General features: G+C 54.0%; 2 protein-coding genes across 2 annotated transcripts in view; both read right to left on the bottom strand.

The window, feature by feature from the left end:
* Positions 1-23,010, bottom strand: part of LOC133339586 (uncharacterized) — a 111,083-nt gene extending 88,073 nt beyond the window's left edge. The window contains exons 1-2 of the mRNA XM_061547700.1: positions 22,826-23,010; positions 19,999-20,014 (exon numbers count right to left, since the gene is read on the bottom strand). The gene's annotated coding sequence lies outside the window, so the exon portion shown is untranslated. The remainder of the gene's footprint in view (positions 1-19,998; positions 20,015-22,825) is intronic.
* On the bottom strand, positions 5,040-11,103 carry LOC133339587 (uncharacterized). Its single transcript, XM_061547702.1, has 7 exons — positions 10,942-11,103; positions 10,656-10,739; positions 9,982-10,035; positions 9,018-9,172; positions 8,290-8,491; positions 7,186-7,381; positions 5,040-6,825 (listed from the first exon to the last, which is right to left on the bottom strand). Exons 3-7 carry the CDS (start codon positions 10,019-10,021, stop codon positions 6,723-6,725), a joined length of 696 nt encoding a protein of 231 aa, XP_061403686.1. The 5' UTR covers positions 10,022-10,035; positions 10,656-10,739; positions 10,942-11,103; the 3' UTR covers positions 5,040-6,722.
* Positions 23,011-25,169: the final 2,159 nt, after the last annotated feature.

A 25,169-nucleotide genomic window follows, 5' to 3' on the forward strand; every position in this document is an offset into this window, starting at 1 on the left:
TCACGGTCCGGACGGACCATGCGGCGCTCCAGTATTCATTACGGGTTGCCCAGCCCTCGGGCCAATTGTCGCGGTGGTTGGAAGTCCTCCAGGACTATCAGTTCACGACTACGTACCGTAAAGGGTTGCGACACACGAATGCCGATGCCCTGTCGCGGTTGTTGCCTTGTCACAAATGTGCGTGCTTATCGGGATCGGCGCGCTGTAAACCTCCGGTTACGGAAGGTAGGGAGGCGTTGGTTGCGACCGCGAGCACACCAATTGGGGATGGTCCCGCTACCCCAGGGGGTCAGGACTCGCTGCTCTCACTGTCGTTGATTGAGTGGGGCCGTCTCCAAATGGCGGACAGCTCCCTGCTGGCATTGCGCCGAAAGACGGAGGGTTCCGAAGGTAGCCACGACCGAACTGGCTCCTACGAGCTTAAGCAGGGCCTGTTGATGAGATGGGACAGTTTGTCCCGGCGGCATGCGATTGTGGTGCCTTCTGCTGTGAGGGGGAAGGTTGTCTTGGCCGCACACGAACGCCTCTTGCATTTGGGAGTTAACAAAACGCTTGCCCTGCTTCAGCGTGACTATTATTGGCCGGGAATGGGGGGTGACGTGGTGAATATTCTGAAGGGTTGTGTTGAGTGCGCCAGACGGAAACCACCGCCCGTGGCAGCTAATCCACCGCTGCAATCTATTCAGGTCTCGCGCACTAACGAGCTCGTTGCACTCGATATTCTGGGGCCCTTTCCGGTCACGCCTAGGGGTAATAAGTACCTGTTGGTGGGGGTCGAATATTTTACCCGGTGGCCTATGGCGTGGCCACTCGCCAACCAGTCGGCGGCGGCTGTGACGGACGCCTTTGTCCAGGGCTACGTCCTGGACAAGGGGGCTCCCGAACGCTTGCTGACTGACCAAGGGAAAAATTTTTCGAGTAAATTACTGCAGGAGGTGTGCGACCTGTTGGGTACCAAAAAGGTGCGTACCTCCCCGTACCACCCGCAGACGGACGGGATGGTGGAGAGGCTTAACAGGACATTGACCTCTATGCTGTGCCAGCAGGTGTGTGAGTCGCATGTTGATTGGGACCTGCAGGTCCCTGGGGTCCTTGCCGCGTATAGAATGGCCCCCCATGCAGCTACGGGGTTTTCCCCGTTTTTTCTAATGTACGGTCGGGAAGCCGACCCGCCCATGGAAACGCAGCTGGGTCTGCCCGCACCACGAACTAATTCTAAATTGGCAGAGCATATTAAATTTAATATTCATAAACTGACAGAGGCAAGGGAGGCCGCACGGCTTAATTCGCGGGCTCGCCAAATTGCGAACGAGCGGTTGCGGGCACGGAAGGTGTCCGTGCACAATTGGGAACCAGGTGACAAGGCCTGGCTGCATTGCCCTCAGGCACCTTTGGCCACGTCGCCTAAATTGTTGAAGCCGTGGCGGGGACCCGTGGAGGTCGTGCGGGTGGCACGCCCCCAGTGCGTTCAGATAAAATGGGGGAAACGCCGTTGGTACGTCCACCCCTCCCGACTGAAACCGTTCTCGCCTCCGTATGGCCTCCCCTTGTGTCGTGAGGGCCGAGCATGTGACGTGACCGACGACCCTGAGGGGGAATTGTCCTTGCCTGCTCCTCACATGTCTCCGCCTGATCCGCTCCCAGGTGTCTCGGAACTGACTGCTGCCGACCACCGGCGGCCGGATCTTCACGGCGGGGCCGGTCCTTCCAGGCCCGACCCGTGCCGTCTAGAGCTGCCGGAGACACCGGACGGTCGCCAACGTCCCGTTCCATACGACGGACCGGCCAGACGGACTCGCGCTAGGTCGCGCTACTTTGTGTAACCTACCACGTGCGGAGTCGAGGCAGCCGGAGCGCCTCGGCACTGCGTGGGTCACAGTGACACTTGGCGCGTTCGTTTTACGGTGTTCGCTTTTATTGTGTTGTTCGTCGGGCTGTATATTGCTTCATATTTAAGGTTGTGTTATGTTGTTGTTGTTGTGTTACGGGGCACACTGGGATGTGGAGTTCTTTATTACTGCGTTGCGTTATGTTGTGTTGTAGGTTAACAGCCGGGCCGGCTGCAAGCTATGTGGGAGGGGGTGATGTAGAGGTGATACGCGCTGGGATTAAGGATCGTATGCACAGTGCGTGATGATTGGCTGTGTAGGTGGTGACGCGCTGAGAGGGAGTGATCAGGTGGCAGCGCAGTGTGATTGGTGGAGTAATGTTAACACGCGCTGGGGAAAGCGGATCGTAGAGAGAGTGCGTCGTGATTGGGTCATTAAGGAACGACGCTCACGTCGACGCCGCATCAGCTCCGTCCCTCGTGAGCAGGGGCTATAAAAGGGGATGCACACAGGCGTAAGGGCAGTGTGTAACCAGCGAAGAAGGAAGACGGGGATGAAGACCTAGAGCCCTGCGGTACCTAGCCCCGCTGTCCTAAGGGGACCGGGACTCTGTGTAACCCAGAGGCGAGTGTAGTGGGTGTAGCCATAGGTCTACACGAGCCGAATGTACTATGTGTAGCCAGGGCATAGGGCTTACACGAGTCGAGTGTATTGTGTAGCCAGAGGCATAGGGCTTACACGAGTCGAGTGTATTGTGTAGCCAGAGGCATAGGGTCTACACGAGTCAAGTGTATCGGGTGTAGCCAGAGGCCTAGAGCTTACACGAGATTAGTGGAGTGTGTCGGAGGAAGAAGAGAGACCACACGTTGTATTGTGATACCTAAAGGATTTAATAAAAGTGTGTTACCCGTCAAGAAGTTCCTGCCGTCAATTCCCATACTTCAACTGCACCAGATTGAATTGAATTAAATGATGACGTCACCCTGATGCTGCTCTATTTAAGACCGGAAGCAACAGGAGAGCTTCACCATTCTTGCCCGATGAAGCTGATTGTAATTATCAGCGAAACGTCGTGCTACTCAAATTTTAAAATGCTGTTGATTCTCTCTTCAGCACACCGGTGGGCTAAAGAAGTGAATTATTTTGTCCTTTGAAAAAGTGACACATTTTTTACTGATTGGCCGTGTCGGGTGGTGGAGGGTTACGACACAGTTATAAATAACGCGATCTGACCCAAAAACCTATATTATGAATGATAGAGTTATCAACGGTGTGTGCAGTCGGGAGTTGTCTGTCCTTCAAAGCAGGGGGATCCCCAACCCCCGGGACGCGTACCTGGACTGGTCCGTTGCCTGTTAGGAACCGGGTCGCACAGCAGCAGGAGGTGAGAGCGGTGAGTCTGCACGTGACCTGCCGCCATTGTTTTATTATACACTGGTCAACAAAGAAAATATTTTTTCTGGCCTGGACTTTTGCAGCTGTTTTAGACTAATTTCAGGGTGCTGATTCCAAATCTGATCTCAGATTTGCTCTATCACATCTCATTTTATGCTATCGGCATTCCCCATTTTCATTGATTTTACCCGAAATTAACTGTCACTTATGATTGCAAGTTGTTGCGAGTCAGTGACTGCTTTAGTGTTAAAATATGGTGCTGTATTTTTAGGATAGTGTGTTTATAATATCATTTTATGTAGATATCCACATTTATTTAATATTTTTCTGCTGCAGTTTTTTCTTGAAAATGCAATATTTGATATCTCAAAAACCTGATGTGATAGACAAAAACTGATGCCATATGTGGAATCAGCACCCCAAAATTACATGAAAACCGTTGGAATACTTTATGCCAGAAAAAGTGTGTTGACCAGTGTTATTCACCACTTCCATCCGCGCCTCTTTCCCGCACTGCGCGCTTGTCTCAGTCACAGTGTTGGTGAGCCCACAAGCTGCTAACCCCGAGTAGCCACAATGAGTACAAAACAAACGTCGCTGGAGAGCTTCTTTGAAAAGGGGGAAAGACCCAATGATGACCCCCCCTCCCCGGTCCGTGAAAAAATTGTCTTCCACGGAACCGGTCCCTGGTGCCAAAAAGGTTGGGGACCGCTGCTCTAAAGGGGGACATGGAATGTGGAATTTCCACCTCTGGCTGAGGGTGGCTCTGACGGACGAATTCCGCCCAGAGACAGAAAGACACAGAGAGAGACACAGAGAGAGAGAGAGACACACACAGAGAGAAAGAGACAGAGAGACACAGAAAGAGACAGAGAGAGAGACACACACACAGAGAAAAAGACAGACAGAGAGAGACACAGAGAGAAAGAGACAGAGAGAGACGGAGAGAGAGACAAGACAGAGACACAGACAGAGAGAGAGACAGGAGGGAGGAGGCGACGACGAGAAGTGGGGAGTGACGAGGTGAGCAGGGCGAGTGAGGAGTGACGAGGTGGGATGAGGGGAGCTTGAGCCCTTGGACAGAGAACGTAACATGTTCGTGTTTTTATTTACAGAATACATTCAGGTACAGTGCGAGTCTAGGATCACAAAGAACGACTCTAAACAAGTCTTTAGCTACAGTAAATGGCACAATCAGAAGATTTGAGACCGGAGGAACCCGACGAGCTGCGATCAGCACGGCCAGTCGATATCAACTCACAACGAACAACAAGAACACGAGGGGTGCAGAATCGATACAAAAAGGCAAAACATTCCATGTTTAAAACATGGCCCCGAGTTTTGTAAGAACAGTGTATAAAATATTCAACGATATTTCATATCACCGAGCGAAGTACTTGAGGTCAGACGTTCCAGGACGTCTGCGAGGTCCCTCTGAAGGCGCGAGAGAGGCCGCAGCTGAGAGGGCCACCCGGCACTGCGCGTGGGGGAGCCACGCATGGGGACCCCCCCCCCTTAGTGCAGTCACACGCAGACCCCCCCTTAGTACAGTCACACGCAGACCCCCCACAGCGCTCTCTCGCGCTGCACCAGCAACGCACCACTCACCGGCCCACTCGAGCAGGGCCGTGCTATCCCATAGGTCACGGTAGGCACTTTGCATAGGGTCCACCCACCCAGCTATTCATCCAGCCACTCATCTAGCCACTCACCCTGCCACTCACCCTGCCACTCATCCAGCCACTCATCCAGCCACTCCATCCAGCCACTCCATCCAGCCACTCATCCAGCCACTCGCCCATCCAGCCACTCGCCCACCCAGCCACCCATCCACTCACCCACCCAGCCACTCACCCAGCCACCCATCCAGCCACTCGCCCACCCAGCCACTCATCCAGCCACTCACCCAGCCACCCAGCCACCCACCAGGGCCGTGTTATCCAATAGGTCACAGGAGGCACTGTGCCTCGGGTCTACGAAAATAAAATGGACCCATGTTTTTTTTTTGTTATCGATTAAAATGAACGGCATCCTTTTGAACCTGCGTCATCCGATGTAATCACAGTAAAAAAAATTGTTAAAACAACGTTGGCTTTTAATATTTTTAGGAATACCTTGTTTGATTTTTGTTTCAATAATTTAAAATTAAATGCGTTTATCTGCGGCACGCAGCCGCACCATCCCATCGAACGAGGGCACAGACTAAATCGTGAACCTGCCAGCAGTAACGACATCTGTCCAGCGGCTGGACGAACGTAGCAAAGCGTGAAGCGAGTGGAGTGTCAGCGGTGGTCGTCACATGGGGCAGCAGCAGCAGTAGAGAGTCATCACTCAAAGTGCCGACGAAACTGAAGTGCCGAGGGCCGAACAAGAACAAGAACCCGGCCCTGCTCTCAACACATCCACACCACAGGCAGACCTCACTGAGCGCGACCCACCGGTAGGATGCCTGGAGAGAAAATGTTTACTGAGGAAAAAAAAAAAATCTAAAAAACTACAAAGCGCTTAACGGAATGAGAACGCAGCAGCAGCTTTGGCCGAGGAAACGTTGCCGCCCACAAGCCGCTCAGCCAATGAGAGCGAACGCACAGGTGTCAGCCAATCAGACCCCACCCATCCCCCTCGCGATTCTTCCATTATCACGATTGATAATTACGATTTTAATAAATTAAGAATCGATTTGTTTAGCCAGGTGAGAGAGAGATCTTGATTTGAAGCTTTCGTGACTGCAGGAATCCATACTCTTTGGTTATTTCGGTAAAGTCACGTAGGTAGAAAAATAAAACAATGAAAATAATATCTCACGACGTTTTGATCGCAACACAAGTGGTCGTCCTCAGGCGGAAAATATAATCCAGCAGTAGATTAGTTCCGCAGTTCCACTGCTGGATTTATTTTACCAGGTAAGGCCCCGCTGAGCAATGTAGCTCTTTTGAAGAAGCGACCTGGATATCACAAATGATAGCTTAACGAAGTGGCTTATCACCATGAGGAAATGTAATGCAGCCAAATACTCTTAACGCACCTTGATTCTAAAAGTGGAGGAAAAAACCTGTGTATCTGAAAGAAAATCCACGACACCGTGAGGAGAGAGAGAACGTGCAAACTCCAAATATACAGGCAGGTGTCAGGGTCGGGATCGAACCCACGACCTCCTGTATACCAGGCGAGGTAGTTAACATCTCGCCACGGTGGTGCCGCCCACTATCAAGTGCACCCCAGATAGACTCGGAACCTGGTGAAGCAATTTCAGGATTGGAGTCATGTGGTTTCGTTCACGGACACTCTGAGAAATCCAGGAGATAGAGGTGATGGAGTTGGAGACACACGAGAGATACCCGGTTGAGAGTTACGGTTGTCAAGGCAAGAGATGGCAAAGGCATGATGGTCTAAGGTTTCAAATAAAACGTGGAACACGGAGCAGACGGGCCGTTTTTGTGTGCGACCCGCTCCACGTGCCAACCAATCAGATTCGGCATCGAGCCGTCCTGAACATTATCAAGCGTCCACGGTCTCCAATACTTGTTGTTTTTTCTCTTCGTGTCCGTTCATCAGCGGCTGCCCGTTCATGTCCCCACGCACGTCTTTATAGTCGCCGTCACTGTGGAAATAAAAACAAAAGCAGGTTTACCAACCACGCGGTGCCTGCACACAGCGAACGCGTGGACGTATCTCGCCGGGAACGAGCAAAGGGCCTCAATGGCGCTCACTCTTTCATATTGGTTCGAGTCGGCAAGACCAAGGGGCTGAACCCAGGAGCTCGGTGCTAGCTCAGAGTCCCCGGCACGGCCGCTATGAACCCCTGAGGAAGAGGCTAAGACCCGGTGGTGCGTGAACGTGAAACCTCGTCAGTGACACCGAGTGGGAGGCCACCGAGAGAGCTCAGCCCGTCTGCCGACGTCCACGCTCATTCACCAGGGGCTGGGCTGGACAGTCCGGGTGCCTGGGCTGGAGGGGGCACCTGCGTGAGTGGAGGCAGAGCCCTGAAGACCAACGGTGTTTCTGCCAGATGAAGACGGAGACAACGATGATGATGACGGAGATGGCGGAGATGACGGCAGCCAGGACGTAGGCAGCCACCAAGACTCGCTTGTGCGAGGTCTCCTCTAGAGGGGCGAGGGTGGCGTCACTCACGCCCCCACCGTGTGACCGTGGGGCTGCAGAGACACGGAGACAGAGGGGGGGGGGGGGGCTCAGCGTGACCCTCACTCGCACTCAGCACCACAGCCCCACCCAGCGACTCAACACGGCTTCACGTGCAGCAGCAGGGAGAGACCACTCACTCAACACGGCTTCACTTGCAGCAGGGAGACACCACTCACTCAACACGGCTTCACGTGCAGCAGGGAGAGACCACCCACTCAACACGGCTTCACGTGCAGCAGCAGGGAGAGACCACTCACTCAACACGGCTTCACTTGCAGCAGGGAGACACCACTCACTCAACACGGCTTCACATGCAGCAGGGAGAGACCACCCACTCAACACGGCTTCACTTGCAGCAGGGAGACACCACCCACTCAACACGGCTTCACTTGCAGCAGGGAGACACCACTCACTCAACACGGCTTCACATGCAGCAGGGAGAGACCACCCACTCAACACGGCTTCACTTGCAGCAGGGAGACACCACTCACTCAACACGGCTTCACGTGCAGCAGGGAGAGACCACTCATTCAACACGGCTTCACTTGCAGCAGGGAGAGACCACTCATTCAACACGGCTTCACTTGCAGCAGGGAGAGGACCACTCATTCAACACGGCTTCACTAGCAAGCAGGGAGAGACCACTCATTCAACACGGCTTCACTTGCAGCAGGGAGAGACCACTCATTCAACACGGCTTCACGTGCAGCAGGGAGAGACCACTCACTCAACACGGCTTCACGTGCAGCAGGGAGATTCCCTGCCGAGGCTCCTCTCTGTACAACGACCACTCTCCAGCTCTGCACCCTCCACCCTGTGATCTCTGACCCTTGACCTCCCACCCACCACCAGCTGCACAAGCGATGATGCGAGTCACAGCGCCACCGTGTGGTGAGCACGACGCTCCCCTCTCATTCACCTGCAGCCGTCACGTTCAGCTTCACCTCTCGTTCCTCCCACAAGTCATCCGTCCCACAGCTGGTACAACTGACATAGCACTTAAACACGGGGCTGAGGGTGCTGGAGACGTTGAGGAGCCTGAGGGAGCAGTCGCCCTTTACCTCGTCTCCCACAAACTCAGCTATTCCAGGCCAGAGATTCCCGTGAAGTGAGTCATAGATCTGGAATGGCACAAAACACAAATTGGAACATGAACCACAATTCTACTACGATCAATTAACAATTAACCTGAACTAATTGGATCTTGATAGCCAAGCAGGGTTGAGCTTACTTAATACCTTGACTGGGGATGCCAGGGGTTGTAGGCTTGGGCTGCAAGGTGGCCAGGAGATTGGGTACAGCCATGGATTTGATTTGCAGATAGCATTAAAGATTGGTTCTATCTATGGATTGAGTCTGTGTAGAGCTTTGCCCATCATCCCCTTGTGTGGTGGTTTTTTCTCTTGGTTCTCCGTTTTCCTCTCAACATGATTCCAAACCATCACGAACTCAAATGGCAGGAACCTGCTTATAAATTGGGTCTTGAGACTCGGTGCGACATTCCTGTCTGATTAAGCGACTCTTTCATTATTCTGGAACAAAACAAACCCCAAATAACGTTGTATTACTCTCAGTAACTGAGTAGAATATTCAGGGTTGCCTTGGAAAGAGGTTCTCACATTGATGATATCATCTGTGCTTACTTACTACGTAGCCTGTGGGCATCGTGAACCACGTGATGTAGAAGCCACTCGAGTCGGTCGACAGGGAAGAGAATGAGCAGGGAAGAGTCACGTTCTCTCCCTTTGTCACATCCACACTCTCCGGCAGGAAGAGCTGCAGCTTCACAGTGGACGTCACAGCTACACAGAGAGAGAGACCGGTCACTCTCATGAAAGATGCCTCCACAGAGAGAGATCAACTAAACTCTATCACTCTATAGACAACACAGATGTCTAGATAGAGACCGGTTACTGTTCTTAAAGTGCTCACAACAGGTTTACTCAGCAATAGCAGGGCCAGATGGGGTTTAGATGCAGGCGTTACACACAGCGGTGCTGTAACATTCACCTTTACACAGACCCAGTATCAGTGAATAACAAAACGAGCTCACTTAAGTGACCTAAAATTTGCTTCATTCAACATCAGCTATTTCAGAGGAAGACCACTGAGCTCGTGAGTGAGCGTGACTGCCTCCCTCACCGTCAGTGTCTCCTGCGCAGCGCGACCACGGGAGGCACCGACGCTCACGGCTACACGGGGGCCCTGGCACTGGGATCCCATCGCCATGACGTCATTGTGACGACGTCATCGTGATGACGGCCTCCATTGGACTCTCAGCTGGTGAAACATCACTTCTTTTCCACTGCACACCTGAGCCATGCTGGGACTGTGCCAAGCCGATGCGGCGCAGCTCAGGAGGGGGCCAGGCTGTGTTTCCACTGCAGAGGCTGAACCGTGCCGTGAACGAGTCGCATGTATGTTGAAAATGATAAATGTTGCACCTGAGGCCATGGTGGTTTGGTTCTGGCTCAGTGCAGCAAACTGCAGTGGAAAACCACCAGGACCGTCAGGGCTCTGGGCTGGCACGGCTCGACTGTGCTAGTGGGAAAGGGGTCTGAAGGAGACCGCTCCACGTGTGCTGGGCGAGTGCTTCTCGGTGTGAACTCACCCAGGAGGGAGATGATCGCTGTGAACAGGAGCCACTTCATGGTGCCTCCGTCTCCTGATGAACACAGAAGAGAGTGGTTCATCACATCTCTCGCTCCACTCACCACCAGTGGTTATAGTTGGGTAGGGTGAGCCGGAATTCTTTCCAATGAGGGGACAGACGGTTTGGTAGAGCAGCAATAGAGCACAGACATCAGTGAAACACATAAATGTGTCTTTACTACGGATGCGGAGCACAGGCAGAGAGGCCTGAAATGCCAAGCCGCCAGCAACAAACTGCACTGTTGAAGGTGTAATTGATAACGCGAACACGCTTCTTGTAAGAGACGGCGATGTTCTTCACCTGAGGAGGGCTGCTTGCGTTGTAGCCGAAACGTCGTGAGAACTGTATTTTATTGTGTTTTTTACATTTTATTATTTCCCTTCTACGTGACTTTACCGAAAGAACCAAGAAGATGAATCCCTGCAGCCACGAAAGCTTTAAATCGAAAAATATTGTCGATAATTGATGATGCATTAAATGCGTTTATTCAAACGTGTTCTGCATGTTTTCGAACAGATATGAAGAATAGAACACGGCAAATATCACCACGATGCCATGAACACCTTCAAGACGGATCTATTCACACTTTGTGTGCAGGATCAATAAAGGTTGTGATTTTGATGAGTACTCACCCACAGCTCGTGAATTGTTTCCCCACGTCCGCTCAGCAGCAGCAGCAGCCTCGCACTCGGCACAGAAGCCGTGCGCCTTGACGACTGGGGACGGTGCGGAGGGCGGCAGCGCGCTCTCGTCTTATATAGAGGCTGCGTCCAATGGGGGTGAAGCAACGTAGCTACTTCACCCCCACTGGACGCACCGAGGCAAGTTGCAAATTGCACCTTTCGTGAAAAGCGGTTATAAACCAGTCTGGCTGGTACTGTGTTATGTTGTACGCTGTACGCTGTGCGTGAAACTTACGGTTGTACGAGACTTTCAAGAGGTATGGGTGTGTGCCGGCCGACAAAGGTGCTCCTACCGCCCACGACCCCCACCCGCTGGCAGGAGCGGCTCTAACCGGCCTTGGTGACGACTCCAGCGCTGCACCGCGGCTGTTTCCGTCATGCAGCTGGCACCGTTCTGCGTCTCAGCACCCCTTTTCGGTGCGCGTTTCGAGACCGGCGTGGTGAAGTATGGTCAAACTTCACCCCCCACGCACACAGAGGCGTGGGTGTGAGTGGTGGGGGTGCCCACACTCTACCCCTCCACCCCAGCACCACCACACACACAGAGGCGTGGGTGTGAGTGGTGGGGGTGCCCACACTCTACCCCTCCACCCCAGCACCACCACACACACTGAGGCGGTGGGGAAGCAGGAGCAGGAGGGGCGAGTTGCAGGGCTGCGAGTGGTGACGTCACGCGCCGCGTGTTCGCTGCACGCGAGCGGAATCCACGGCTCCGTCTTCACCGCTCCGTCTCCACGGCGAACTTCTCCCTGACGCGTTCCCCTCCCCCCCCCTGTGGCTGCCACTCCACGGTTGAAGTCCACCGGCGGCCATGGGCCACGCCTCGCCACGACGCCCCTCCCCTAGCGAGACAAGCCACGCCCACGCAGTTAAGCCCCGCCTCCTCCCAAAGCCCCCGCCCCCCGTATATAAGCGCCTGTACCCCGCGTCTACCGCTCACAATTTTCCCCGCCGTGTGTCTGTACGCGCCGCAGTCGTTTCCGTGTTCGGTTCGAGTCCTCCGGGCGGATGTTGACTTCTTGTCGCGGCCGTCTCGCTGAGTAAGGGGCTCGGGGTCGCTTTAGCCGAGGAGTTGGGCGAGGGAGAGGCACGGAGACACGGTGGGGGGGGGGGATGGAGACGGGGGGGGGGGAGACGGAGACACGGGGTGGGGGAGACACGGGGAGAGAGACAGAGACACGGGGGGGGGGGGAGACGGAGACCCGGCTAGGGAATTGAAAGACACAGGGAGAGAGATGCAGGCACAGCGAGAGACACGGCACACAGGGAGATGGAGAGACGCAGGGAAGGAAAGACAGAGAGAGACTCGGAGGGAGACGCAGCGAGACGGAGACGAACCACAGCAGCAGCAAGAGCAGCAGCAGGAGCAGGAGCAGCAGCAGGAGCAGCAGCAGGAGCAGCAGCAGGAGCAGCAGCAGGAGCAGCAGCAGGAGCAGCAGCAGGAGCAGCAGCAGGAGCAGCAGCAGGAGCAGCAGCAGGAGCAGCAGCAGGAGCGATGCGCCCACACGGGAGTGGTCGCCTCCACGCGCTGGGATTCTCCAGTCGCTGTCCATCGCCTCGCGTGAGCCAGGCGCCCAACTCGCAACGCTCAAGTTCAACTCCTGCTCCAGGCTCCACTTGGCCAATCATTTATCTTAGCCGGTGGATGGGGTCGATAAAATGTGTACAACTTTGTCGTTGACATCCACTGGATGGACGTCCCACGGGATGGACTCTACCTCGCCATAGCAACGTGGAATGCCCACGAGCGCGTGGCCCCAGGGCGGGTTGCTGCCTCCTGGACGGGGTCCAGATGGGCAACAACAACCACCACCAACCACCAACACCACCAACAACCACCACCAACCACCACCAACCACCACCACCAACCACCACCTCCACGGTGCCCTGCAGGCTGCTGCGGGGCTACGTGGCGAGCAGCAGAAGGCGACACGGGACAATCCCATTGTTGTACTGCGCTTCTATGTCCCCGCGGCTACCGACACGCACCAAGAGGGGTCCCCACAATGGGATCTTGCATAGCCTCCCCCCCCGTCCACGTTGTAGCAGGGGGCTGAGCAGAGGTCGCAAACGGGTTTTGATTCCTTACCCGTATCCGTTCCCGGCCGCACCAGGGTCGCAAATGGGTACCCGTACCCAGCCGGGTACGGGTACCCGTTCCCTACCCGTACCCTACCCGTACCCTACCCGAAATGAGTGACAGTGACTCACCAGTGACTCACGGCCTACCCGTACCCAGCTGCACCAAGGTCGCAAACGGCTACCCCGTACCCAGCCGGGTACGGGTAGCCGGGTACGGGTATCAGGTACCCGGTTGCAAACTCTGGGGCTGAGCCCCTGGTGGGCCCGGACCCTGCACCGCTCTCGCCTGGAACTTTTCTCCCCGTCCAGGGAGTAGCGACCGGCTGGGAGCCCTCGTGGACTTGAGGACGGTGTGGACCAAGAGGAGATGATTGACAGACAACACTCGGTGTTCTTTGTACACATGTTTAATATTGTGATTGCCTTATGGGTCTTAAACTACCAGCATATACATAATAAATGTACAAGTCTTTTACACTTTTTTTCTCAGAAAATATGTAAATAATTTAAAAAGCCAATGTTTGCAATATACAGATTTCATAAAACAATATTTACAACCATAAATGCAAAATATGGACCTGAAAGACTATTTCCCAATACAAAATATTTAATAAATGAGGTGTCTAAACCAATGGCTTACGGTCACTTCTAGACCAGTGGTTCCCACCCTTTCTAGACCCACGTTCACTGTCAACCCTCTACACGTGGGAAGAACTTGCAGTAACAAAATTATAACTTTGTGAGTGACATCGTGGTGTCTTCAACCGTTCTGCAGAGCAATTCCCATGGCCTTATGGATTGCCATGGACTGCGATCCAGAGGTTAGGAACCACTCCTCTCTACCCATACTTCCCACTTCCCAACTGTCATAAACACAGCATGGGTCAGCGAGATCGTTTACCAGTAGTAAAAATACAATGTACATATATGTATCAAACTAGATTCGAAGCTTTCGTGACTGCAGGAATAACTATTTGGTTCTTTCGGTAAAGTCACGTAGAAATAAATTAAATAATAATAAAATACGACGTTTCGATTGCAACACAAGCAACCATCATCAGGTACAAATGACTGAAAAAAACATAGTAAACTTGTAAATATAATGCAATACAATATAATGCAATGGTAGAACGTAATCAACCAGGTGGGGTGTTGACTGTTTTGTTGGCCGACTTATGTGTTGTATTGCATTATATTTCCAAGTTTACTATGTTTGTTTTCTCATTCATTTGTACCTGATGATGGTTGCTTGTTGCAATCGAAACATCGTATTCTATTATTATTTAATATATGTATTACTTCGTGGCAAGTTTAAGGCATGTACAAGAATAATTCGTGACAAAATGTGTAAAACATTCCCAGTGCAGGAACCCTTTGAGTCAGACCGGTGCATTGCATTTACGACGAATGCACCGATTCTGGTCCCTTCAAACCACACCCAAGTCAGACTGCACCACAACCACTCCACTACCACCCCCTCCTCTCGCTCACACTTGTACACACACACACACACAACTCGCACATTCACTCAGGTTCACACAGACAAAATGCTGACATTCAGTAGAGCAGGAAGGGATGTAGAAAATCTGCATGGAGCTCAGGAGAGAAGGAATACAGCAGTGGTGCAGCCCAGGTGAGGACAGGGGAGAGACACAGGGCAGAGACACAAACAGAGAGAAAGGAGGGAACTTCTGGAGTCTGGACGAGAGCAGGGGGAATCTGCGGTGAGAGCGACAGGGCGCTATGGAGTTGAAGATTCACGAATCACAGATTTGTGAGACTCCCCTGAACCCACTGGGCTATGAAGTGGCCAGGAAAAGGCAGTGGGGCAAGTGGGACTGACTCCCATCTGCGTGAACTTTTGAAGGTAACTCCAGTTACCTCCCACGTGTAGAATCGTACTTATTTCCCCCACGTCTACAATTGTACAGACATTGAGGGGTTGACTGAGGGTTTTGACAGAAGACCTTGGTTGCTGGACTGGAGAGCACGTGGTGTGGAGGACAGGGGCTCCCTGATGTTCATCGTCTAGATATACACACACACCCATTCCTTGTTTCGCACTAACGTCGCTGACATTTTGAGGAACACAACGTAACATTTCCCCGCACACACACACACAAACGTATATATACACGTCGTGATGTCGTTTTAACTCAGTTCAGCCGAGCCAAGGTGGGTGCACAGCGGTTAGCACGTGGCGGTTAGTGCTACGAGCCCAGCGACCCGACTTCAATTCCCGCTCACGGCCAACACCGGTGACGATTATCGATTTTGAATAATCGATTTCAACTTGGCTCAGCTGAACTCACTTCTGAGTGTAGAGGTACTGTACAACTCACTTATACACCGCCACCTTAAGTGCCATCGTTATCGTGGCATGCGTCGCTACGAGTGCTCGTTGTAATTGGCGCAACCCTTCAACAAATCTCATCCACTACTCAGGCTAAGATCATAAACAGTGTAGGTTAAGGTACCATTTTTTTTAATGCTGTGCAAGATTTGGTGCTTTTTTCCCCACTTAAAATGTTTCTGCTTGAGTCTTTGCTTAAAAATGGCACAAATTAGTTTTTCTGTTAAGAAAAGTTTAAAGTGCAGAGGGCTGCATTCGAAATGCTAATAAAGTTGTTTTTAAATAAAGTGTTGTATAAGTTAAAATGCTGTTTAACGGTTCTTTAACTCATAATTTGTTATAAATGTGTGTACATTGTGTTGTAAAGTTCTATACACATATAGTACCTAGTTGTCTACATGTAAAGTACGTATTTTGGTTGCTAGGTATGAAACACAACACATTTCCCTAAGGTACAGTCCCTATCCCTACCTTATTCCATTTTTTCTTATGGGAGAAACTGCCTCACTTTGCATCACATAGGCAATGTTTACGCTCTTACGGTCCCTATCGCCCCTCCATTAACACGGAGTAGTATTCTGATGGGGTTAAATTCCCCACTATACATTGTTTCATGAAGTCACAACTTTTCAGTCCCTAACCCCGACGTATATTGGGGACGCCTTGAACAGAGGGACAAGAGGTGGTGGAGAGTCTATGGAGGATCGTGTAGGTGGAGGTTGCGATGTCTCAGTCGATTGGGGACCGGATTGGGAGCCAGTGGGGGAATCTGAGGATTGGCTGTGATGAGGTTTCATTTACAGAAGCCGTGAGGTGAGGCAGCAATAAGATTCTGGATCGTGTGGAATTTAGCGGTGAGGGATTTGAATTGGCCAAAGAGGAGTGTGGAGAGTCACAGAGAGGGAGAGAGATGACAAAAGCACGGTCCTGGAAACAATCAGCTCATGAACCACAGGCAGTCAGCACCGCACTCCTGCATGGCACTGTGGGTAAGAGCGGCTCCACGTGCCGGCCAGGGTGACACGGGGGAGCCCACAGAAGATTTCTTCAAACGGCCTTCGTGCCTTTGTTTCCGTTGTCCCCCTTGTGTCCATTCACCTCCATCAGTGGATGCCCATTCTCCTCCACACCACTGTGCACGTTTGCTTGCCCATCGCCACTGAGGAACAAGAACACGAGTTTACAAACTGCACGGTGCCTGTGTAGTGGTGATACGCGCTGTCAGGAGGGATCGTGAGGCAGCGCGTGGTGATTGGTTACATCAAGTGGGTGCTCACATCGCGGTCCGCATAGGCTCCGCCCCCTCAGGAGCGGAGGACTATGTAGGGCGATGCGTGCGGGCACTCGGGGAGTTGGTAACCGGTGAAGACAGAAGACGGAGGAAGAGATAGGCCCTGGGACCCCTAGCCCCGCTGCCCTTGTAAGGGCCGGGGTTCTGAGAGGCTCAGAGGCGAGGCCTTGGGATTCACGGTCCGACACCCTTGTAAGGGCTCGGGCTGTGTAGCCCAGTGGTCGAGACCCGTAGTCTGACAAGAGGGGTCTGATAGCTCCCCGTAGGGAGAGTGTAGCCGGAGAGCCTGAGTCGAGGCAGAGATAGGTACGCGTACCCCCTACGGGAGAGACTGAGTACAGCCCGAGCCGAGTGCGCGTAGGGGTCTGATAGCTCCCCGTGGGGAGAGCGTAGCCGGAGAGCCTGAGTCGAGGCAGAGATAGGTACGCGTACCCCACGGGGAAGACGGAGTACGTGGCCGAGTCAGGCACGTGTGACATAGGTGTTATCTCGGTTGGGACTGTTACGTGTGCAACCGTTGTGAATAAAGAGTGCTGCCCCGTCAACTCGTCTCCCGCCATTATTGAAGATATTACACCTGCACCCAGCAACTCCTGGACACAGTTCACGGGGAATGACTCCAGGGTCTCAGTGGTGCCAACTCAGCGCCTCTGAGAACCCAGCCCAGCTTCCTGTGTTCACGTTCATTGGTGAGGAACTGGGCTGGGGTATCCTGGCATGAGGGGGGGGGGTGGAGGCACCTACATGAGTGGGGGAAGCACCAAGACGACCAAGGGTGAAACTTGATGAAGAGGATGACAGCCACAGACGCCAGGATCACGCCCGTCACCACGGTCACCACTGTCTCCACCGTCTCCGATCTGGAGTGGACACGTGGTGTGGGCAAGGTCTCCCCGCGTGATCGTGGGGCTGCAGAGACACAGACGGCGGTGTCAAGAACCAAAAACTGAGACAGAAAGACTCAACGAGACCCCACTCACACCCAGCACCACCGCCTCACTCAGCGACTCAACACGGTTTCACGTGCAGCAGGGAGAGACCACTCACTCAACACGGCTTCACGTGCAGCAGGGAGAGACCACTCACTCAACACGGCTTCACGTGTAGCAGGGAGAGGCCACTCACTCAACACGGTGTCACATGTAGCAGGGAGAGACCACTCACTCAACACGGCTTCACGTGCATCAAGGAGATTCCCTGCCAAGGCTCCTCTCTGTACAACGACCGCTCTCCAGCTCTGCACCCTCCACCCTGAGATCTGTGACCCTTGACCTTCCTCCCACCACCATCTGCACGAGCGACGGTGCGAGTCACAGCACCACCCGTGTGGTGAGCGCGACGCTTCCCTCTCATTCACCTGCAGCCGTCACGTTCAGCTTCACCTCTCGTTCCACCTTCCAGTTGTTCGTCCCACAGATGGCACAAATGACATCGCACTTAAACACGGGGCTGAGGGTCCTGGAGACGTTGAGCACCCTGAGCGAGCAGTCGCCCTTTTCATTGTGTCCCGCAAACTCGGCTATTCCAGGCCGGACATTCCCGTGAAGTGAGTCATAGATCTGGAATGGCACAAAACACAAATTGTAACATTAACCACAATCCTACTACGATCAAATCACAATGAACCTGAACTAATTGGATCTTGATAGCCAAGCAGGGTTGAGCTTGCTTCATACTTTGACTGGGAATGCCAGGGGTTGTAAGCGTGGGCTGCAAGATGGCCAGGATATTGTGGTATAGCTGTGGATTTGATTTACAGATAGTGTTAAAGAGTGGTTCTATCTATGGATTAAGTCTGTGTAGAGCTTTGTCCATTATCCTTTTGCGTGGTGGCATTTTCTCTGGGTTCTCCGTTTTCCTCTCAACATGATTCTAAACCCTCACCAACTCAAATGGCAGGACCCTGCTCATAAATTGGGTCTTGAGACTCGGTGCGACATTCCTGTCTGATTAAGCGACTATTTTATTATTCTGGAACAAAACAAACCCCAAATAACGTTGCATTACTGAGTTGACGTGGAAGGAGGTTCTCACATTGATGATATCATCTGTGCATACTTACTATGTAGCGTGTGGGCATCGTGAGCCACGTGATGTAGAGGCCACTCGAGACGGTCGACGGGGAGAGAATGAGCAGGGAAGAGTCACGTTCTCTCCCTCCGTCACATCCACACTCTCCGGCAGGAAGAGCTGGAGCTTCACAGCAGACGTCACAGCTACACGGAAAGAGAGACCGGTCACTCTCATGAGAGATGCCTCCACAGAGAGAGATCAGCTATACCCGATCACTGCATAGACAATACAGATGTCTAGATAGAGACCGGTTACTGTTGTTAAAGTGCTCACCACAGGTTTACTCAGCAATAGCAGGGCCAGAGGGAGTCTAGATGCAGGCGTTACACACAGCGGTGCTGTAACATTCACGTTTACACTGACCCAGTATCAGTGAATAACAAAACGAGGAGCTCACTGAAGAGTGACCTAAAATGAGCATCATTCAGCATCAGCTATTTGAGAGGAAGACCGCTCACAGCTGGTGAGTGAGCTCGACTGCCTCCCTCACCGTCAGTGCTCACGTGGTCACACGTGCAGCGTGAGGGACGCGTCTCAGCGCAGCGCGACCACGGGAGGCACCGACGCTCACGGCTACACGGGGGCCCTGGCACTGGGACCCCATCGCCATGACGTCATCGTGACGACGACCTCCATTGGACTCTCAGCTGATTACACATCACTTCTTTTCCACTGCACACCTGAGCCATGCTGGGACTGTGCCAAGCCGATGCGGCGCAGCTCAGGAGGGGGCCAGGCTGTTTTTCCACTGCAGGGACTGAGCCGCGCCGTGAACGAGTCGAGATGCATGGAGGTTGAAAATTAGAAATGCTGCACCTGGCCCTGCTTGGCCCTGGGCGAGATTCCGATGTCTTATGAGGCCAGGGCGGTTTGGTTCTGGCTCAGTGCAGCAAACTGCAGTGGAAAACCACCAGGACCGTCAGGGCTCTGGGCTGGCACGGCTCGGCTGTGCCGGTGGGAAAGTGGTCTGAAGGAGACCGCTCCACGTGTGCTGGGTGAGTGCTTCTCGGTGTGAACTCACGCAGGAGGGAGATGAACGCTGCGACCAGGAGCCACTTCATGGTGCCTCCGTCTCCTGATGAACACAGTAGAGAATGGTTCATCACATCTCTCGCTCCACTCACCACCAGCGGTTAAAGTGGGGCAGGGTGAGCCGGAATTCATTCCGGGGGAACAAACAGACGGTGTGACGGAGCAGAAATGCTTGGGGGAAGCGTGAGGCGACTTGTGAACCGGGGGTTTGAGTTATGTGGAACGAGAGAGACCCGGTCACAGTGAATTCCACAGGCGAGCTGAGCCCAGCGAGTCGCCCATCTTGCACTGAGCGATAAGAGGAAGCCTGTGGCGTGGTGGTTTCGTTATCGTTGTTGTGATCACAGAGTGGATTGTGTTAACGTAGACAGAGTGATAGACACACAGAGACAACGCGTAGACAGAGTGATAGACACACAGAGACGCAGTCTCCGTGAGCAGGGCGAGAGAGACAACCTCACCTCCTCCTCTCAGCTGTGATGCTGCTCGTGGTGGAAGAGGAACGTGGGGTCGCCTCCAATACTCGGTGATAGCAGCAACAACAACGACACACACTGGGTGACTGACTGGGTGACTGACGACACTGGGCGACTCTGACTGGAGTCTCGCGCTGCTGGTTGATGGCAGCGAGCGGCGATTTCAGATTGGGAGGGAACTCAGACTGTGGTTCAACTGTGATGCCGTGATGCTGATAAATACGTTCCTGCGGAGGGAGCTGGTAGGAACGTTGGGTTGCTCGGTCAATGGCCAGGGTCAACGGCGGCGTGGTGTATTACGCAAATATGCCCAACTGTGAGGGCGGGCACAAGCTGGCGTGAGTAGGTTAAACGTTGAGTTTTATAAGGGCACCACGGGGTGACCAGCCCCTCCCCACCCAGCCCCACCCCTCCCACCCCCCACCCAGCCCCACCCTCCCCACCCAGCCCCACCCAGCCCCACCCTCCCCACCCCACCCAGCCCCACCCTCCCCACACAGCCCCACCCCACCCTCCCCACACAGCCCAGCCAGCCCCACCCTCCCCACCCTGCACGACGGACACAGTAATCCCCTGTGGGCTTATGTAACCTGGCGGTTCATACCAGTATTCTATGAAATCACATCTGCCTGTGGTTCTGCTGTGATGGTATATTTAGCTGTGGGGGGATGGGGAGGCGGGGAGCGTAGCGAGCCGGGCCATTTGGACATTCATAAAATAATTCGCGGGCCATACAAAAGTATCAACTTAAAGATTAGCCTGTTATATTTGGTCAAACATTTCATTATCTCACCACTAATGTGATGGATGCCTCTGCCAAATGATTTCGCGAGCCTTATACGGCCCGCGGGCCGGACGTTCCCCACTCCTACAGCTTACGGAGTGAGTCTACGGGGTGATGGGTGGGCAATCGTTGGATATGTGTTGTGAGTGCTGTGTGTGTTCTGTGAGTGCTGTGTGTGCGAGTGCTGTGTGTGCGAGTGCTGTGTGTGCGAGTGCTGTGTGTGTGAGTGCTGTGTGTGTGTGAGTGTTGTGTGTGTGCGAGTGCTGTGTATGCTGTGTGTGCGAGTGCTGTGTGTGTGCGCGCTGTGTGTGCGTGTGTGCTGTGTGTGTGTGTGTGCTGTGTGCGTGTGTCAGAGGTCGCAACCGGGTACCCGATACCCGTACCCTACCCGATACCCGGCTACCCGTACCCGGCCGGGTACGGGTATGTGTGTGTGCTGTGTGTTTGTGGGTGCTGTGTGTGTGAGGGTGCTGTGTGTGCGAGTGCTGTGTGTGCGAGTGTGTGTGTGCTGTGTGTGTGAGTGCTGTGTGCTGTGTGTGAGTGCTGTGTGCTGTGTGAGTGTGCTTGCTGTGTGTGTTTGTGAGTGCTATGTGTGTGAGTGCTGTGTGTGTGTGTGAGTGCGAGTGCTGTGTGTGCGAGTGCTGTGTGTGTGCGCGCTGTGTGAGTGTGTGCTGTTTGTATTTGTGAGTGCTGTGTGTGTGTGCGTGAGTGCTGTGTGTGTATGTGCTGTGTGTGTGAGTCCTGTGTGTGTGTGCTGTGTGTGTGAGTGCTGTGTGTGCGAGTGCTGTGTGAGTGTGTGCTGTGTGTGTTTGTTAGTGCTATGTGTGTGTGTGTGCTGTGTGTGTGCTGTGTGTGTGATTGCTGTGTGTGCGAATACTGTGTGTGTGAGTGCTGTGTGTGTGTGCTGTGTGAGTGCTGTGTGTGTGTAAGAGAGCAGGAGGCGACCCTCCACTTTGCTGTGGCGAGAAGCGCAGAATTTTTATAGTGATAGACACACAGTCACACAGTCATACATAGACACAGAATGATAGACACAGATACACATAGACACAGAGTGTGATAGACACAGACACACAGTCACACATAGACAGAGTGATAGACACACAGACACACAGAGTGACAGACACAGCGACACGTAGACCACGAGTGTAACAGTCACAGGCAGAGACTCTCACACAGAGAGACGCCTCGATACGAGGAGTCGATGAACCAAATGGAACCCCGAGAATTGCGGTCGGGACCCAGTGTGTGGGTCAGTGTGCGTGTCAGTGTGTGTCCGTGTCGTTTCCGTCACACTCTGGGGCACGAACACCACCAAAGCAATCCGCTCCAACGCGCATAGCCGGGTGTGGACACCTTGTGAATGCTAAATAATTAATTATTCCCTTTATAGCTGCGGCACAACACGTGGGCGTGGCTTGGGGTACAAGGGACGTGTTGTGGGGCGTGCCCTTCACGCCCATATAAGGAAGTTGTTGTGTTGAGCAGTTCAAGTCTCAGTTCCTCTTTCACATCTTGTCAGCTCAACCACATTGGCTCATCACCACCACCACGTTGTTGGAAATGTGTAGTGTATGGTGTATATAGTGTATGCTGTGTGTGGTGTATAGTGTGTGTAGTGTATAGTGTGTGTAGTGTAGTGTATAGTGTGTGTGTGTAGTGTGTGGTGTATATAGTGTGTAGAGTGTAGTGTGTGTAGTGTGCATAGTGTGTGTAGTGTGTAGGGTGTGTGTGTAGTGTGTGGTGTGTATAGTGTGTGTAGTGTATATAGTGTGTAGAATGTAGTGTGTGTGTGTAGTGTGCATAGTGTGTGGTGTGTGATGTGTGTGTAGTGTGTGAGTGCTGTGTGCGCCTGGTGTAGACGCTGCTGCGTTCCCCACTGCGCCACCTCCCTGCTCGTTCTACCTGCCCGACGCAGTGGCCACGTGATGAGACAGAGTGAGAGACACACAGAGACAACGCGTAGACAGTGAGAGACACACAGAGACAGGCGAGAGAGACAACCTCACCTGCTCCTCTCAGCTGTGCTGCTGCTGCTGCTGGGGAGGAGCAGGGACGTGGGGTCGCGTCCAAGCTCCAACACTCGGCGACAGCTGCAGCAGCAGCAGCGACTGGGGCGACTGACCAGAAACTTGTGGTGGTCGGAAAGCTTCCCCTCGCCTCTCCGTCGCCGCCTGGAGGCGACGACGTCACCGCCCACTCTAGAAGTGTCCAATCAAGAGTCGGCTTGGGCTGCTCTCTCGCCGCGTGTTTGAGCGCGCAGGAGTTCTCGAACCCCGGGGTGGAGGTGGGGTGGGGTGGAGGTGGGGTGGAGGTGGGGTGGAGGTGGGGTGGGGGTGGGGTGGGGGTGGGGTTGAGGTGGGGTGGGGGTGGGGGGCATTCTCGTGTGGGCTGCGCTGTGACCTGCAACTTGTGATGTCGTTCGCAGTGGACTTACTCGTGTTTGTGTTGTGAGTGCTTTAGCGATGTGAATACTCTGTAGTGTAGGAGTTGGTACAATCCTCACCACCACCCTCACCACCACCCTCATCACCACCATCCTCACCCTCACCACTCTCATCACCACCACCCTCACCACCCTCATTACCACCACACTCATCACCACCACCCTCACCACCCTAACCACCACTCTCATCACCACCACCCTCTACCTCCCAGCAACAGCAGCCGCCATTCGCAAGTGGCGGTGACGTCACCAAGGCGCCCGTGCCAGGCTAGGTGCACTTTTAGGCTCGAAGGCTCTCTGCTGACAGGTCACGGGACAGACCCAGCAGGTGCCATGGGTTGACGGGGTGGTGTGCGTGTGGGGTGGTGGTGTGTGGGTGGTGGTGTGTGGGTGGTGGTGGCGTGTGGGTGGTGGTGTGTGTGTGGTGGTGGTGTGTGGGTGGTGGTGTGTGGGTGGTGGTGTGTGGGTGGTGGTGGCGTGTGGGTGGTGGTGTGTGGGTGGTGGTGTGTGGGTGGTGGTGGCGTGTGGGTGGTGGTGTGTGTGTGGTGGTGGTGTGTGGGTGGTGGTGTGTGGGTGGTGGTGTGTGGGTGGTGGTGGCGTGTGGGTGGTGGTGTGTGGGTGGTGGTGGTGTGTGGGTGGTGGTGTGTGGGTGGTGGTGGCGTGTGGGTGGTGGTGTGTGGGTGGTGGTGATGTGTGGGTGGTGGTGGTGTGCGGGTGGTGGTGATGTGCGGGTGGTGGTGGTGTGTGGGTGGTGGTGGTGGTGTGTGGGTGGTGGTGGTAGTGTGTGGGTGGTGGTGGTAGTGTGTGGATGGTGGTGGTGGTAGTGTGTGGGTGGTAGTGGTAGTGTGTGGGTGGTAGTGGTAGTGTGTGGGTGGTGGTGGTGGTGTGTGGGTGGTAGTGGTAGTGTGTGGGTGGTGGTGGTAGTGTGTGGGTGGTAGTGGTAGTGTGTGGGTGGTGGTGGTAGTGTGTGGGTGGTAGTGTGTGGGTGGTGGTGGTGGTAGTGTGTGGGTGGTGGTGGTGGTAGTGTGTGGGTGGTGGTGGTGGTAGTGTGTGGGTGGTGGTGGTGGTAGTGTGTGGGTGGTGGTGGTGGTAGTGTGTGGGTGGTGGTGGTGGTAGTGTGTGGGTGGTGGTGGTGGTAGTGTGTGGGTGGTGGTGGTGGTAGTGTGTGGGTGGTGGTGGTGGTAGTGTGTGGGTGGTGGTGGTGGTAGTGTGTGGGTGGTGGTGGTGGTAGTGTGTGGGTGGTGGTGGTGGTAGTGTGTGGGTGGTGGTAGTGGTAGTGTGTGGGTGGTGGTGTGGTAGTGTGTGGGTGGTGGTGGTGGTAGTGTGTGGGTGGTGGTGGTGGTAGTGTGTGGGTGGTGGTGGTGGTAGTGTGTGGGTGGTGGTGGTGGTAGTGTGTGGGTGGTGGTGGTGGTAGTGTGTGGGTGGTGGTGGTGGTAGTGTGTGGGTGGTGGTGGTGGTGGTGTGTGGGTGGTGGTAGTGTGTGGGTGGTGGTGTGTGGGTGGTGTGCGTGGGTGGTGTGCGTGGTGGTGGTTTGTGGTGGTTGGTGATGGTGTGTGGTTGGTATATAGATTGTGGTGGTGTGTGTGGTTGCCGGGGAGCGGTGGGTGTAGTGGTTAGCGCTACGCTGATAGACACAGAGACAACGCGTAGACAGAGTGATAGACACACAGAGACAGACAACTTCACCTCTCAGCTGTGATGGTTCTGGGGACACTCCGCCACTGGACGACTCAGAGTGGGGGTGGGGGGTGGTGACGCGGGGTGGGGGGAGGTGTCGCGGGGTGGGGGCGTGGCGATCCGCGAGTGCTGTGTGTGTAGTGTGTGTTGTGAGTGTGCGTAGTGTGTGTAGTGAAGGGTGAGTGCTGTGTGTGTAGTGTGAGTGTGTGTAATGAAGGGTGTGTGTTGTGTGTGAGTGTAGTGTGTGTA

Source organism: Lethenteron reissneri, unplaced genomic scaffold (genome assembly GCF_015708825.2).
Source record: "Lethenteron reissneri isolate LAM-NWPU_2019-01 unplaced genomic scaffold, ASM1570882v1 scaffold_1930, whole genome shotgun sequence".
NCBI lineage: Eukaryota > Metazoa > Chordata > Hyperoartia > Petromyzontiformes > Petromyzontidae > Lethenteron > Lethenteron reissneri.

Coding starts and splice junctions, on each gene's coding strand:
- LOC133339587 (XM_061547702.1), bottom strand. CDS start 10,021: ATGAAGTGGCTCCTGTTCACAGCGATCATCTCCCTCCTGG. Junction 9,173..9,981: donor AGCGATCATCTCCCTCCTGG/GTGAGTTCACAC, acceptor CTCTCTGTGTAG/CTGTGACGTCCACTGTGAAG. Junction 7,382..8,289: donor GCTGAACGTGACGGCTGCAG/GTGAATGAGAGG, acceptor GTGTCTCTGCAG/CCCCACGGTCACACGGTGGG.